The sequence below is a fragment of the Symphalangus syndactylus genome, chromosome 15 (assembly GCF_028878055.3).
Source record: "Symphalangus syndactylus isolate Jambi chromosome 15, NHGRI_mSymSyn1-v2.1_pri, whole genome shotgun sequence".
NCBI classification, from domain to species: domain Eukaryota; kingdom Metazoa; phylum Chordata; class Mammalia; order Primates; family Hylobatidae; genus Symphalangus; species Symphalangus syndactylus.
The window spans coordinates 80,745,167-80,762,683 of record NC_072437.2 but is presented as its reverse complement, the minus strand read 5'-3'; the positions used below and the strand labels follow the sequence as shown (position 1 = coordinate 80,762,683).

The 17,517-nt window shown below is 42.8% G+C and overlaps 1 protein-coding gene across 12 annotated transcripts in view; it reads left to right on the top strand.

Moving 5' to 3' along the window:
• The window catches only part of ENOX1 (ecto-NOX disulfide-thiol exchanger 1), a 597,973-nt gene that overhangs the window by 435,465 nt on the left and 144,991 nt on the right, over nt 1-17,517 (top strand). For 11 of the 12 annotated variants that reach the window (XM_055244863.2, XM_055244859.2, XM_055244860.2 and 8 more), the window contains 3 exons: nt 9,561-9,734; nt 10,960-11,166; nt 14,864-15,097. In XM_055244863.2, the coding sequence (XP_055100838.1) occupies nt 9,561-9,734; nt 10,960-11,166; nt 14,864-15,097 (615 nt within the window). Of the gene's footprint in view, nt 1-8,308; nt 8,377-9,560; nt 9,735-10,959; nt 11,167-14,863; nt 15,098-17,517 lie in introns of those variants that run through there. The other variant, XM_055244865.2, reaches the window with a different exon arrangement.

Below are 17,517 nucleotides of genomic sequence, written 5' to 3'. Positions count from 1 at the left end.
TTAGGGCCTGTTCTCATGGTTCTCCCATGTGCATCGCTGGTTGATCCCAGTTCCAGGGGTGTGAGAAGGGCATGCAGGGAGGAGGTGGAGGGAGGAAGGGCAGAAGGGAGTGGGGACGGGGGGATATAGAAGCTACAGTTTATGGGGACAGAAAGTCTTTCGCAGTACTCCAGATGAGAGCTAATGAGGACCTAAATTAGCAATGGGAACAAAAAAGACAATGATATAGAAATCCTTTCTAAGGTGGCTCCATCTGAAAGGGTTTGGCAGGTCACTAGACGTGGTTACCTATAGAGGTTTTAAACCAGGACTGAGGGAAGGAGTGGTGCCATTAAAAGAAACAACCAAGCCCTAAAGTTACTTAACCCAAAAGTGTCTAAGAGGAGTAGAGTAGGACAGATGCCTAGAATCCTGTAAGCAGTTTGCTGTGGAGTACATTCAGACAAGATGGAGAAACAAGTGAGAGGGAGCAGGGAAAATAACTTGGTACACATGAGCCTGCAGCCTAAGGAATTGACAGTAACCCCATGTGCATCCCTGAGACCTGGCAATGGCCCTTAAAACTGGAAATTTACAACAGAGGATTCAGAAGAAATCAGTGTTGGGGAAGGAGTCTAAGAAGATTTGCTTAAGAAGATATTTCTTTTTTTTTTTTTTTTTTTTCTGAGACAGAGTCTCGCTCTGTTGCCCAGGCTGGAGTGCAGTGGCGCAATCTCGGCTCACTGCAAGCTCCGCCTCCTGGGTTTATGCCATTCTCCTGCCTCAGCCTCCTGAGCAGCTGAGACTACAGGCGCCCGCCACCACGCCCGGCTAATTTTTTGTACTCTCAGTAGAGACGGGGTTTCACCGTGTTAGCCAGGATGGTCTCGATCTCTGGACCTCGTGATCTACCCGCCTCGGCCTCCCAAAGTGCTGGGATTACAGGCATGAGCCACTGCGCCCGGCCCAAGAAGATATTTCTATAAGCACATGCTACAGTTCACAAACCTGAGGGTGCAGGGAACCTGGTACACACCAAGGGGTGAAGGTAGAGAGGGGAAAGAACAGAAATAATGCTGTGGTGAGAGCAAAGCAACAACTACCTGGACAGAGTGAGGAAGTGGAGGAGGACATGTTCCGTGTGTCACCTCCAAGCTCCAGACCCCCAGTAGGCATCTGCCAGGAAGGCAGCTAATGGTTCACCTTCCAAATGTGGCAACACGAGGATCTTCTTGCCCTCTGTGGCTGAATCTGTCCTGCAGGAAGAAATTTGCTGGTGAATTAGAAGGAACAGGAACTTTAAGAGAGGGTTGTCTAGCCATTATAGCTATTGAGGACAAGGGAGGAGAAATTCAAGACAGGAGGAGAACTAAGAAGACAGATTTTGGAAAATTGAATGGAAAATGCAAAATCCTTCATTTAGTTTCAAAATGTCAACTGCAAAGTTGCATGAGAGCATCTTTCTGCAGAGAGACAAGACGTGTGTGTTTTAGTAGAATGAGGTCACTTAGCATTTGTCAACTTTGTGATGGGACTGCCAAAGAGATGACATGAGATGACATGAAGCTTTCAGCACAGGCCTGTCACAAAGCAAGGAGTAAACATGACCATTGCTTTTTAATCATAACGTAACAACTTAGTAAAATATATACTTACAAGTTCAGAACTAAGAAAGATAGAGACCACCATTAATAGGTTGATCAGCTTCTTCCTGGCCTCTTTCTGTGGATAACCCTGGACGTCAGAAAAGGTGGATTTTTAGAATTTTTAGATGTCAGAAAAGGTGGATTTTAGTTCATGGAAGGACTGAAGGAAGAGGGTGCTGAGGCTGAATGGGAGAAGAGTCAGGTATTATTGTGAGCTTTCTTTATGGATTTGACCAGGAACAGTGGGAAAGAGAATCAGACTTGTTACAGGAACCCAGGAGTACTGAATAAAGACAATGGATTTAACTACAGGTTATCAGGTCCGAAGTCAACATATTAGGGATAAATTTCTCACTTTGAAAACTGTTAAAAAAAGGAATGGGCAATGTCAGGAGCTAGTGAGTGCAGTGTCACTAGAGGCATCCAAAGGAAGGCATGCTGGAGAAACAGAGAACTCAGGTGCACGGTGAAGAAGCGGCAGGACTCTTGATTCTAATTCCAGCTCTCCTCTTAACTAGCTGTGTAACTTTGGGCAAATCACTTCACTTCTCTGGGCATCCATTTTCTCATCTCTAAATCAAGACGGTAGGACTAGGTAATGCCCAGGTTGCTTTCAGCTTTGGAATTTCCTAATCTTTGGTTAGGGCCAGTGTCCGTTGCCTGCTTGTCAAAATGAACCCCTCCACACCTGGTTGTCATATGCCAGCATGGTTTTCATGGCTCAGCTGTGAGGCCCACTGTGTCTTTAAGAGTGTGTTTCAGCAGGTCCAGAAAACATGGAGCAGCTTGCTCTGACTGTGTCAACCCAGTCCTCTGCACAGAAACCGCTCTGCCCTTGAATTCCTGGCCCACAGTGTGAGTGAATTTTACAGAACCTTTGATGAGCCCTTACCTCCTGCTCACTCAAAACACACTTGCTTTTCAAGTGCATGCTCCATGCACAGATTGCTGGAAAGATCTGATGGAGTTCTTTGAGCAGTCAGTTTTTCTCCGTACCAGCTTTGGTCAGTTTTGAAATTCTCTTTGCTTCATGTCATGTCATATTTTCAAACATGGACACAAATCTCCTCACCCAAGTCAACAATACTTAGAATAGCTGTTGACGGCTGCATTACTCAGTTCTGCCAGTGTTGCATCCTGGTCAAAGGAGACAGAGGGTTTTATTGATGGAATTAAGTCTTTGTTTATAAAGTGTGCACGGCAGGGCACCAGGAACTCACTCTGGATATACATCTTAGGTTTAAATGAAAAACATACCTCACTGCCTTTGAAACTCTTTGGAAAGATTACAAAAGCATTTTCAATTTCACTTTCTTAAAGATCTAGTTTGTAGGCATTCACTCATAAAGTATTCTGTTATGTTAACATAATCTGTGTGGTTAATTTGTTCTTAACAAATATGTAACCGTCTTCAGAGTTTATTTCACAAAGGGAAAACCTAAGAGCTATTCTGCTTCCAGGGGACTGGTTTTGAACATTTCTCCTAAGAGAACATTTAGAAATATCTTTGTATTTATGATCCCAATAAGTGTGTTTTGGGGATACCTTTTTACATGCCCATTGCATATACAGATGTCATCCTTTTCAAGAACCTGGTCAGCTGTCACTCCCTCCGGGATTCCTTCCCTGACACTCCCCCGGCACCCACCCCACCCCCACCCTCAACCCCATTTGTTTTCTAGGTAGGGCTGCTATATCAAACTACCACAAACTGGGTGGCTTAAAATAACAGAAACGTATTGTCTTGCAGTTCTGGGGGCCAAAAGTCTGAAATTAAGCTGTTGGCAGGGCCTTGTTCTCGCTGGAGGATGCAGGGAAGAATCTGTTTCATGTCTTTCTCTTAGCTTCTGGTGTTTGCCGGCTATCCTGGGTGATCCTTGACTTGCAGGTGCATCTCTCCGGTGATCGCATTGCATTCTCCCTATGTGTCTGTGTCTTTTCTCCTCATCTTATAAGGGCAGCAGTCATATTAGATCATGCCTATCCTAATGCAGTATGACCTAATCTTATCTTGATTACCTCTGCAAACACAGTATTTCTAAATAAAGTCACATTCATAGGTATGGGGGATTAAGACTTTTAACGTATCTTTTGGGGGGACACAAGTCAACTCTTACAAACCCTATCCCCAGACTGGTTTAGATGTCCCCTTTTCAGTGTTTTCATTGCACGCTTTATTTAAATGTCTCAAAATAAGTGTCATTACTGTATTGGTATTTTCTGCTAAGTTGTTTCAGTCACTAGATTTCCACATCTGTGAAGGAAGGACATTGCAATGTCTTTGAATGCAGAGTACCTAGCAAAACACTCCACACCTAGTAGGCACTCATATGTTTGTCAAATGAAAGACTTTTTAATCATCATTATGATTGTGTGTCTGCTATGTTACTAACATATTTATATAAGGTTATGTAAATATTCTATACAATATTAACATATTTATTAATCCTGTATGTAATTGCTACCATTTATTGAGTATTTACCATGTGCTGGACATTATGCTGAACACTTTGGTTTTGTTTTATTAATCCCATTTAATCCTCACAAGAACATTAAAAGGTAAATATTATTCTCTTTATTTTACAGATATTATAAATGAGGCTTAGAATGATTAGTTGAATTTCCCAAAGTCATACAGCCAATGCATGACTGCAGACTTGAAGTCTCCACACTTTGATATACTGCCTTCACCCAGGTGTTCTTCTTGGATAACCATGAAGACCAGTATGTCTATCTAGTATTCACGTTCTCCTTCCCCTGGTGAAGACACTGAAACCCAGGGAGGTTAAAAAGCCAGTCAGCCGGCCAGGTGCAGTGGCTCACGCCTATAATCCCAGCACTTTGGGAGGCCGAGGTGGGCGGATCACGAGGTCAGGAGATCGAGACCATCCTGGCTAACACAGTGAAACTCCGTCTCTACTAAAAATACAAAAAAAATTAGCCAGGCATGGTGGCGGGTGCCTGTAGTCCCAGCTACTCAGGAGGCTCAGGCAAGAGAATGGCATGAACCCGGGAGGCAGAGCTTGCAGTGAGCTGAGATTGTGCCATTGCACGCCAGCCTGGTTGACAGTGCAAGACTCGTGTCAAAAAAAAAAAAAAAAAAAAAGCTGGTCAGCCTTAGGTCATCCAGCTGTGCCAGATCCCTTGACTTTAAGATCACCATTTCTAAATGTTCACTTTTCCTCTGCTGTTCACAAAACAGTTTTTAAAGAATGCTTGAAAAAAGAAAACATGGAATGAAAAAGAGCATTACTTCAATAGTTCACAAATTTAATGACATTATAGAACAACAAGACTTGTCAATTGCAATAGGAGACTTCTGAAAAAGTTTCTCCACTGGAAACTTCTGGTAAACAGAATGTCCTCATGTATCACATGGCTTCTCTGCAGAGTGATGATAGGTCAGTAATTTTAACCCAGCAATTCTGGAAAAAGAAGCAGCACAATTGTATGTTTGTTAGAGCGCTTCCAGCCTGTCTCTGTGCCCTGCGCAAGTCCTGGGACGTGGCCCCACACACTCTGTCCCTGGACTTGATGGTCCATCTGGTGTCAGGCAAGAGGAAGGGGGCTCTGGAGCCCTGCATTCTAAGACTCAGCATCCAAGCAGGCTTTATGCTGGTCAGGCTGTGACCTGTGCTCCGTGTCTGATAACTGAGGGGTCTATCTCCTTCCCCAAACCCTAGGCTTCTATTTTGTTGTCTGGATCCTGTCTTGCTTCTCCTGCCTGAATCCTGGCTTAGGTAACCTTCCAGTTGGCCTAGTATTTCTCAACTTGTGACTCCATGATGTTCCTGCAAACTTTATTTCCCCTGGGCTGGGTCTGAACCCTGGACCAGGGGGTGCAGGCCCTGTGACCTGTAGACAGAGTCCTCTGGGCAGCTGCCCCACCTGGACCTGTGTTTTATCTGCTGCTAATAATCTCTGTGTTCAGCCACTTTGTCAGGACACCCTCAGCCCAGGACTACACCTGTAATGCAACCATTTAGCCTGATTACCCCCTCTTTCTCTTACTATTTTCTTAAAACACTATGTTCTTCCTTCCAGACCAGACTTGTTCCTAGTACTGACAACTTCTCTCTGTCCCTTCTCCCTGCCCACACCTAACCTGGTTAGTATGCCCAGCCTTGCCTGGCAAGAGGCCTCAACTGCCTTTCTTTCAAATGAAATCAAGTTCTCATCTCAAATATGAGACTCTTAACTGAGGCATTGACTAGAAAGGGCAGAAAAGGAGCAAGCCATGGCTAGCGGGCAGCAGACAAAGAGAGAAGGAGTGAGGAAGGGCGGCCCAGGCACCGGGAGCCTGGCTGGGTGCATCTCTGACTCTGAGTTCCAGGGAGAGCAAAGTTGAAACTCACTAGCTTGAACAGCAGGGTCCCTCTGATCTGATCTAATTCCTGCAGACTCTCCAGACATTGTGGCCACACTGCCAGATGCACACCATGAAAAAGCCATGAAAAATTGTTTGGAATTCCCCAGGCCTACCAGGCTCTCTCCCAGCAATTCCCTTCCTGGACTCTCTCTGTGTCCTCTGAGCCTCAGCTCATGTGTCCTGATTCTTTTGCTGAGTTTGGTTCCCATCCTTTATCCTCTCCTCAAACTCAAGTGGGGAACTTACTACTGTTACCTCTGTAACTCCGGATCCTGGCAGTCGTACGTGCCCAGGAAATGCTGAATGAATGCTTTAATTCAAATGAATGAGTGCTTTAATTAATTCAACTGCCATGCCTCTGAAATCCTGAACACAAAGCCCCAACCTGCCTTCTGAAAAATGCTCATCCAATTGATAAAACACTGGCCTGTGAATCAGTAAACACGATTTTTGTTTGTTTGTTTTCATCTCGTCCAATTGGGAACAGACAACCGAAAAGAAACCTTTGCCGAGCCTTGGCTGTGGCCACTCTCTGCTTGGAGCCGGCAACACAGGGAGGAGCCAGACAGGGCCTAGGTCTGCGATGAATAACCTTCCTTCCTGTCGTTTCAGTACAGTTTTGATAATAAAGTTCTACTGTATACGTAATTGGATTCTTTCTTGCTGTGATTTAAGCAGTCCTCCTCTTTGCGCTGAGTAGAATTACAACTCATTATCTCTGAAGCTCACAGGGGCGGCTTTTCCTAACAGGGCATGGAACTGACTCTTCGGGTTGCGCTGCCTTCTCCCCTTTGTCTTCCTGTGTTTGTGTCTTCCTCGATTTTCAGTTTGTGTGTTTGCTTTAACGAGCGAGTACATCATATGCTCTTGTGCTGTTAGAGAAAACAACTTCCATCTGTACATATATTGTTAAAAAAGTAATGGGTTCTTTTTCTTTTCTTAAAGTCTAATCCTTCCTTACTTTCTCCTCTCAAATACTGAATCTCCAATCCTTTCGGGTCCAACATAATTTATGTGTTGATTCCTTTCTAAGCTCTTTTCAAGCTACTGCACTTGCCATGCAGATTTCATTAAACCTCATAGTCTCCTCATACTGACGTCTCAGAAAAAAACAAAGCAACTCTTGCTGTATATTAAAATACGTTGTACAAGAGTGGTATCTTCTGTCCCCATTTCTGGACATGTATTTATTTACTTAGCCTTCAGAAAGAAAACAGAAGTCTGTTAACAACTAAAGAGAATGCAAGCACTAGACTTCTCTTCTCATTTGTGGGAAACATCTGCTGATTATAATTCACAGGGCTCTCATTTCAGGGTTTGCAGTCCTGAGTGGTTTCAGCCTTAAATCATCCTGTGTTGGCAAATAATAGCGAGGGCCAGGCCAGGAAAGAAACAGATGAAGCCGATGTACGGAATGAGATTAAATAAAAGCAAAAGCATGCCAATATTCCCATTGCCAATATTTCTTTTTCTAGTATATTCACCTTGGAGGCCAATATGTTATTTTAATGATGATGATGTTGAAAACCATTCTGTTCTGGATCTTCTTTAGAATTGATCGGCAGGACCCATCTTGATTTTTTTAAGGGTAAAGTACATTTTAAGAAGTAGTGGCATGTATTAGATGAATAATCAGGTTGGGTCATTCTAGATGGAAACTTTGAAATAGTCACATTTAATACATGTTTAAATACTGAGGCAAAGACCTGGGCCCTCATGCTGACTCTGCCATCTGTTTGATTTGGAATGTTAGGAGTTTTACTTAAGCACTTTAAGCCTTACTTTGTTTTCTGTAAAATGGGGATCATACTTGTGAAACTCTCTGATGATTGACAGAATAAACAGAGTCATCTCTGTCACTTATAAAACTTTATGTCTTTCGTGTGTCAGTTTGTTCTGAGCAACATCAGCATGGAATCCTGGAGTCTTGGAATTCTAGCAGTCCAAGAGATAATCCAGTCAAACAGTCCCATATTACAGATGAAGACACTGAGATCCATAATTGTAGAAGAAGTACCTAGAATGTCAGGGTGACTACTTAGAAAGAAAATGCTTATTTGTCATTTATATTTAGGGCTCTTTCCTTTTTAAAAAAAAATCCTCCTTTTACGGAAGTCACATTGATACACTATGAAATTAAATGGAGTTTTTAATAAATGAGACAGCAGTCCTCTTGGGGTTATAGGTCAGAATCACATTGTTTATTCTGTTCAGCCCAGAGGAGGAGTGGAAATGTCCAAAGTAGCTGGCGGAATCTGTAAACCTTTTCCCAGAAAGGAAACGTTTTTGCTAGACCTTCTGTATTCTCTGGAGCTTCTTAGTAAACAAAGGGTGTGGTTATTCTTACATCTGCTTCTGGGCTCCTCCAGCCTTTCAGCACAGGTAAGCGAAGAGTGAGGCCATGCGGAGGCCTAAGGCACAGGCTGTACAGAAGAACTGTACAAAGGGGTTGTGGGGGGTAGGGGTGGCGGGCAGGAAGGAAGACTGGAAGTGATGTAAGATGAGGAGGGAGAAGAAGATAGGATGGTATGAGACAAGAAGGAAGTTTCATCCTTGCAGAGTAGAGGAGGGCACCATGGTCTATCCTGGCCTGTCTACCTGGGAACATTTTCATGTCACCCATGAGACTGTTTTCTGCCAACAGGGAAACCCTCGTGAACGGGATCCCCTTGTGGCTACTCAGTACAGTATTTTCATAGCCCCTGCTGTTAGAAAGGTCTTACTTATTAGTGTCTGTATGCCACCTTTGAAATCACTTGCTTCATTATCACACTAAAAAAAAAAAAAGCTGGAAAACCCATTTGTTTTGCACACTTCCTATTTTCAACTTTGTGTGTGTGTGTGTGTGTGTGTGTATGTGTTTAATACAGGACATAAAGATTTCAAAAGGGTGGGTCAATTATTTGTTGACTAAATTATAGGAAGAAAGTGCAATTATTCAATAGAAACCAGAAATGTATATAGCTAATTTTATGCCTGCATGTATCTAACCCAGCCATAGTAATTGTAATCACTCTTTGTTTTGCTTTTTTTTTTTTTATTCCGGGGGAAATAGGTTAGGTGGGACCTGAATACATCATTATAAAGTATGCACATATAAATTGAACTTTCCTAAATCTAGGTCACTTGGGTAAGAAGGCTCTTTTGATGAAACCACGTTGATAATTAGATTCACAGAGCACTTCAATGTTAAATGATATTCTTCCCATATTCTGGGTCATAAGGTGGTATAAACAATACACCAACATTAGGAAATAGAAAATTGCATTCACAGTAATAGTGAAGCTTCATGGTGCATGCTTTTACATTTTAATATGCTGTGTTCTTTCTGCCATGTTAATATTTTAAGTAATATAATTTCCTTTTCATGTAGTTTAATGTTCATCTTCTCCTTTTTTTTTCTCTGTACCCTTCTGGCATAGCTTTCTATAATATTACATCTTATGCCAGGAGAAATTCCTGAAAAATGGAAAGTATAAAGTCAAATAATCTGCAGGAAAATGGCAAAAACAACAACAAAAATGGATTTAATCTCCAGTCAAAATGTTATCTTGTATGCTTTACAGACTCAATCTGTGTCCCAGGCTTTGATCCAAGCCTCAACATGATGACTGGAATCACCCCCATTAACCCAATGATACCAGGCCTTGGACTGGTACCTCCCCCACCACCAACAGAAGTGGCTGTTGTCAAAGAAATAATCCACTGCAAAAGCTGTACTCTTTTTCCTCAAAATCCAAGTAAGTAACACCTATGAGAAATATTTGCTCATTTTAAATGTTTTTCTTTTTAAATTTTAAAATGGCATTGCAGTCATTTTCAGATGTGACTCACACGTAAATGCACAGAGTGGGGATCCGTTCTACAGAAGGCCTTTTGTCTCTCGATTAGAATAAATATACAGGGATGTGGCCACGTGTCTGTCCAGAAGCTGAATCCACACTATAAAGCCAGTATGTGGGATTTAGGGATGTGTATCCAGCGTTAAGACTTTTTGCATGCAGTGAAGCCTAGTGTTTGCCGGAGAACACAGTGTGAAATATGTGAGCACTTCCATCCATCTTCACAAATGTGGGTGAAAAACTCTGAAATATATTTTGCTAGATGGAAAATTGAATTAATTTGACAGTTAGCAATTTGGGGGCTGGGGAGAGGGGAGCCTGCATCTCAGGGTTTCTGGACCAAATTGCATTTGCTTGAAGGAAACATACATTTGATGAAGTAAATGGGCCAGAATTTTATTTTTTTAATTTTGCCTCAGATACTAAGTTTATGGGCTAAAAGAGCTAGGACTTTTTTTTTTTTTTTTTTTGTCATTCATATTAATCAGTGTTGCCTTTTTTAAGTGGACTTTTCAGGAGATTGCTTTAGTAATCTACATATAAACTAGGTAAAATGTTGTGAGACTGTACATTTTATCTTTTTATACAGGCTTCCCAAAATTTAATAGTTTGCTCATTTAAATGTGAATAATAACAAAGTGGTTTTTTTCAGGCCCGGTGTTTCACAGCCAAGTAAGTATTGTGCGTGCTTTTGTAGGTTATGCTTCCTGTATTCTGCTTTGCCGCTCCTTTATCTGGAAACAAGACAAAGCAGATAACACGCTGAGGTTTTTCATCATGTTGTCATTTCGTCATGTTTTGTACTTTGGGAAGTTTTTTCTCTCCCTTTTCTGGGCTTCTGTAGTATAAAGGAGAAATGAAATTATGCAAACATTTGCTTTATCTTTGTTCATGGACAAGCATATAGCCACTCTGTGTAGCAATGAACACAGAAAGTAAAGGTTGGGAGCAGGAGGGGAGAGGAACTTAGAAACAAGACAGCCTGGGATCAATGTAAGTTGGCATAGAAATTTACCGTCACTCAGTCTGGAGAAAGTTACTCTGCAAGCTTTAGTTTTGCCGGGAGAACCAGAGAGAGCAAATAAATGAAAGACCAAACTTTCTATTTTGTTGTGATTATTAGATCTTCCACCTCCTTCCACAAGAGAACGACCTCCTGGGTGTAAGACCGTGTTTGTCGGAGGATTACCAGAAAATGCTACTGAGGAAATTATTCAAGAAGTCTTTGAACAGTGCGGTGATATTACAGCAATTCGGAAAAGCAAGAAGAATTTTTGTCACATTCGCTTTGCAGAGGAATTCATGGTTGATAAAGCCATTTACCTTTCTGGTACTTTGCATTACATAAGGAGTTTTCTAGGCATTTTGCTATGTTTTGTGATGTTAATATGAGCTTATTCCCTTTGGCCTTAATGCAAAACAAAGTCTTCATAGTTTGGGGCTGGAAAAGGAGGAATTCTGCCTTCTTCCTTGGCTGCCAGAAGCTCTGCGCTAAGCCTGTGAAGGTACCTCACTGCAGGAGCAATTTCCCACCATCCAGTCTTTAGGAATTCCATCGAGTTTCTAATTAATGTTCTCAAGTGCTTATTAGATGAGAAGCAATATTATGAGTACTAAGGACCATTATTCTTACTGGATGTAATCCTCTGGAGGAGTAAAGTACTCTCTCAGAATAATGTCAGGTTTTTGGAAGTAGATTCACTTTCTGGACACCAAGGTACCAAAGCAAGGTCCGTTCCTTGCAGGAAAGTAGCTTAGGGGCCCTAGGAGAAGGCCCAGTATCATTGCCTCGTTGGTGGTTCATTAAGCCTTGTCCTTTGGTGCCAATTTTTATAGGCGATTTTTACAGATACTGAGATCAGGCCTAGTGCTGCCTTCCCATCTGTGGGTATTGGGCCAAGTGAATGGAGTCTGTCCACAAGGCCTTTGCCAAACCCAAGAATTAGGGGCTGGCTTTGGAAGGACACATTCTCAGACTGAACTCACTGCCCTTCCTTCACACTCCCCACCTCCGTTTTTCAGTCTGTGCCTCTGCATTTCACCTCCCTATTCCTGAGGCAAAGTTGATGGGGGAACGTGGGAAAACAGTAGCGGGTGGGGGTGGGGAGGGGCAGGGGGGACCTATCTGAGCATTCCTGCCAGGTTTTACTTAATTTCTGCAGTCCACCTCTATTGCCATGAAATTCTGTGCAAACTCCAGAAGCCTTGAGGTTATTCCAATACTGCAGAGACTTTCCTGAGGTAGACAGTGATATGGAGAACTTTAAAACACCCTTATTTCAGTAAAACTTTACAAAGTAGAAAATAAAAACTAAAAGCAATTCAAAATGGAGAAGGAAGACAAAGCCTAGAATGAAGACATTTCATAACACACAATCCGCTGTTAGACAACGGGGGTTCTGGTGAGTTTGTGGCACTGGGTTTCATGGCCTAGAGCCTGCCTCCATTTTCTCATCTGCAAAATAAAGATAGTAACAGTATGACCTCGTAGGACTGTGAGGAGGAATAAATCAAATAATAGATATTAAGTGCTTAGCAGGGCACCTGCAACATAGAAACCATTCAGGAAATGGTTGTTTTTAACACGAATATCCTGATCATGATAAGGAAGGACTGATTTTTCTATCTCAAGAACCCTCTCCTGGGGACCTGGCTTCTAATTACAGCTGTACCAAGAAAACTGCAATCATCCCTCAGTACACTCGGAGGATTGGTTCCAGGACCCCCCGCCCCTGCTCCATGTATATCCTGCAGAACCCTCATGTATATGAGAAGTCAGCCCTCCATATATGTGGGTTTCACATCCCTCGAATGCTGTGTTTTGGATACACGTTTGGTTGGAAAAAAATCCACCTATAAGTGGACCTGCACAGATTAAACCCATGTTCACAGGTCAACTGTATTCTTTACCCTACTTGATTAAATGAGAAGGTTAGAGTAAATCAAAGGCCCTTTTCAACACTAATACAACACAATGTTCACACCCAATCAGAAGCCTCATAAGACACTGACAAAGATGAACAGTCCCAAATTTAGGCATTGAAAGGTGCTGCTTGATTATAACTTGATCCTATGATTTTCCAGCCTGGGTGCTGGTCCCGCTTCTCTCAGCAAGTCTCTGATTGCTCCTTGGTCTGCCCCATTACTGTAGGAGGAGAAGACAGCTAGGCCTCACCTCCAGCCTCCCTACCTGGGTGCAGAGGAGCCTCCTAACTCTGCCTCCCTGCCCTTGAGAGGCTGCAGCATCAGTCCCAGGAAGATCTGCAAGGCCAATTAACTGGAAAGGCAGGAAGGAAGTCAGGCGGCCCCTCCTGTTTGTGGGCTCCAGCAAGCCCAAGCCCAGCTGGAAGGCCTGTCTAATTTTAGGACCACATTCACATTTGAAGGCCTAGCTAATTTTAGACTCAGCCTCATCAGGGTCTCTTTTAAGTCCTTAATGATGATGTTTCTGTGAAAGTGAGGGTGTTTCTGGAGCCAGAAATGTTTGAAAACTGATTCTCTGGACATGAGCAGGGGAAAGGTGCTTGGCCAGTTGGGATAGCTGGCCAGTTTAAACAGTCCTGCCTGCTCAGCTGTTATGCATGTATCACTGTGGCCTGCTGACTTGTTAAGTTCCCATGGCCCACAACCAAGATACATTTTGCTTTTGCATTAATTCGGCACATCTGTGATTGGATGTTTTTGTTTTTGATTGGTATTGTTATGTCTTCCCATTTTTAGATAACACTTGAAAATCTAGCAGTGAGAAGGGTTCCATGGCATCACAGAAACCAGATGTGAAGTCAATATCTTATTTGTAACTTTTCAAAGGTGTGAAGTGGCCTCCTGGGGAGGAGCCAGCCTCTACAGAGATTTTCAGCTGAGTTTTATCCCCAAGTGCTAAAATAATCCATTGAAATCTACCATGAGATCTTGAACATCAGCACAGTGCAGCCTAGCATTTTACAGTTGTATCTCATTTGCAAAGCCCCCATACTGGAAAAGTGCTTATGTTGCTCTCTCCTCTGGCAGCTCCCAGCAGCTGTGTCTCTGCTGGGACCTGGATTTATGTTCTGAAAATCTGAGTACCCCAAACTGAAGAGCAACCTCAAAGTCAACTCTTCTTCGTTTGAAGTTAGGCCGGCTGACTGGTTTCAGTTCTGTTAGTGTTGATCTCTCAGATCAAATTTCTGCTCATAATCTTTATCTAAGTTAGGTAGCTCACAGTGAATCCCCCAAAGATTTCCAGGCCCATTTTTTTCTTTGTCTAGCTCTGGGCTCTTGCACAGGGTTCCTGTGGCCTTAAAATATTACATGAACAATTTGTGTGGTGCTGCATACCAGATGAGGTGCTGCAGGGCTGTGAGGAAGGCAGCGGTGAGGCCTCTTGATTGAAGGTAAAATATTCTCCTGCGCGCCCCAGAGGATAAGTGGAAATAAAACAGCATTGCAAAATTGCCCTGGTAATTGTGGCTTTTGCAGCTGCTGAGAGAGAATTGGGCAGCAGCATTTTCTGGGGGAATGTAGCAATAACCTGTGAGTGAGGTGTCTGGAATTCACTTTATAGATCTTTTTAAATATCATAGATGCTCTTTATTTACTCATATTTCACCTATACAATAGAATTATAGTAAACTGAAAATATAATATAACCAAGGCCATAAAAAGGTAGAGAAAAAAAAAATGCTTCATGCCAAATTTGTTTCTGAGCTTCCTAGAAGCCAGGGAGAAGAAGGAATGATCATGATAAGACCCTAGTTCTTGAGATCATCTTCTCTTGGGGATACTGGTTTGGAAAATGGGTAAGCAGCCCTCTGAGACAACTCTCCAAGGTGTGTTTATCCCCAAACTTGTCATAGGCCTAACTTTACAGAGCTTCAAGACTGCTGGGGAAAAGGATAATTGTTTCCCGCCTCCTATGGAAAATGTATCCGTAGTGACAGCAAAGAAATAAGTGAGCATTTGCATAAGCCTGCCTTGAAGGTCTGGACCAAAAACATGTGGCCATTGTGACATTATGGTGTGACCAGAGTTTCCATTGGTTTCAGGTTACAGGATGCGATTAGGGTCTAGCACCGACAAAAAGGATTCAGGCCGCCTTCATGTGGACTTTGCCCAGGCCAGGGATGACTTCTATGAGTGGGAATGCAAGCAGAGGATGCGTGCCCGGGAGGAGCGGCACCGGCGCAAGCTGGAGGAGGACCGGCTCCGGCCCCCATCCCCACCCGCCATAATGCACTACTCAGAGCACGAAGCCGCTCTGCTGGCCGAAAAACTGAAAGGTATGGGCCACCCACGCTGGCTTTTCTTCCTCCACAGGGATCCCCAGACACGGAACCCTGTGCGTTTCTCCTGGCTTCACCATCGTCCCTTCAGCACAATGTCTGCTATGCCTTAAGAAGGCTGTAAGAGTCTGGCGTAAGCACAGACTCTTTACAGAGCTGCGGTGGGGTTAGCTGGGGGGTCCCCTGGAAGCTGCAGACACCTGGGCTTCATCTTCTGCCTGGGACAGACCCCTGCCCCTTTCCAGAATGCTCACCCATGTTCTCCATAAAAGTGTATGTACAGTCACTCAACAAAACTCACTGAATGAGGGGACAGAAAGGTCCCCAAAGCAGGCTATTATCTTCTGACCCAGTGTTTAATGAGCCAGGCCAGTATTTGTGCCATTGGTGGGGCGTTCTTAATGTTCCCCCAGCTCTACAGAGTGTGCAGTTTACCAGACTACTAAAGCCTTCTTCAGGCAAAACAGCAGACATGGTGCTGGAGTCCATCGAGGATAGAAAAGAAACATAGAATGGGATCCTTGTCTTCAGAGATGCAGTTGAAGGGACACATGCAACATTTACAGGACGATTAGCAAGAAAAGAAAATATGTTTTATTTCTTCTAATGTTTTCTGATGCCCTCCCTGGTGTTTTCTGCTGTGGGAAATAAAGACATAGGAAGGCTCTAGTACCTGCCCCCGTGAACTACAGTGATGCCAGATTTTGAAGTTAGGATGACGTGTGAATTCGGTTCTATAACTGACCAAAGTTGTGTGAGCTGAGCAACATATGGGCATTTTACAGGCAAATGATGGTCAGACCCTCCTGAGGTCACTGAGCACTGTCAGGATTTGATGAGAGAATGTAAGTCACAGTTGCTGGCCACATGTAGGTGTCTACAGATAAACAATTAACCGTAATACCAAGTCAATGGCATGATTGTCAACCAAGGTATATGCAATATGCTTTGGGGATTCAGGGGCCAGTGCAAATAATGTTGATGAAAGTGTCAAGAAAGTCTTTATAGAGGAGGTATAATTTGAAATTTGCAGAATAAATAAGATTTTTTTCCCCAGGATAAAAAGAGGCATAAAGGCATTCTAGTTAGAGGCTGGAGACCTAAGAATAAAAAGCCACAGAAGCAGAAAGGAATTCAGCATAGAAGCTGCCTTTCTAGAGTGAGGTAAAGCTGGAATGGCAGTCTGGGCCAGATGGCAGAGCCCTGAAGGCTATTGCTGGATTTGGGTTTTATTCCATAAACAGTGGAGAAGCCATTAACAGATTTCTGACAAGAAGAGGGATGTGATTGATCCTTCAAGTGTTTTAGAACATAGCTGTTGTATTGCTGGCAGTGTATAAAGTGGATTGGATGTTTTCACTAAAAAAAATGTATGAAAAGCTGCCTAACACCTATTTTAAGAAGATAGGAAGTTGACATTCTATGCTTTAAAAAAAAAAAAAAAAAGTGGCAGCGGGGGTGCTGTGCTTCCAATCTTCATCTCCCATCCAGGGCTTGAGAATCCTTAATCAACTGCAGCTGCCACTGAAATCCCCACACCGTAACCAAGGAATGCTTCTTGCTGATGCTCTTGTGGTGTGTTCTGCTGCTTTGAGAAACCATGTCTTACTGATGTAAATACATAGGCCATGGCTGTGCCTTTAATAAAGGGCATATGCAGTGCAGATACAGATATCATCTCACTTTTCCCTCCAGCCTAGAAACCACAAGGAGTGTCCAAAATGAGATACAGCAGCAAGGTTCTCAACAAGGAGTATTCACTGGAATAATAATTTTTCTTTAATATCCAAGGTATTGTGGTATCAGATTATGATCTACACAGACTAACTGTATTCAGTTTGTCCATACCTAGAAGTGACAAAAACTAGCACCTTGATCTGTGACCTCCTGGAGGAATTTCATAAAAGCATATCATCTAGTTATGTTGTTTTTAAGAATCCAGTACAGAAGTGTCTCCGCACGTATGAAGTATGTGGCATTTGCCTCTCCTTTTAGAGGATAACAGATTGGGATGTCAATTTGGTAAAGTAATTTGCAAGCCTTGCCATTTCAAAAGTATATATTTATATAGATGAGTATAATTTGCAGAATTCAGAAGCTGTACCTTTGCCAAGTACTGTGTGATCCCTTGAGGAAAGAACAGATTGGAAATTTTAATAGATGGCTGTTACAGTAGAATGAACTAGCTGGGGATACATCTTAGGCAAGAGTCAGGTAATATCAAGCTTGACAATTTCAACCCAAGCATAGAGTTTGGAATATAAACAGCATTTAATTGCTTAAGAAATTGGCTGCCTTAGAGAGGAAATCCACTCCATGCTCCTTATAATGTTGCAAAGCCAGACAGGAGGAGCTGAGGACACTGTTTCCCTGAAGATGATTTCATTGATGCGGGGACGTAAAATACAGTCAAGACC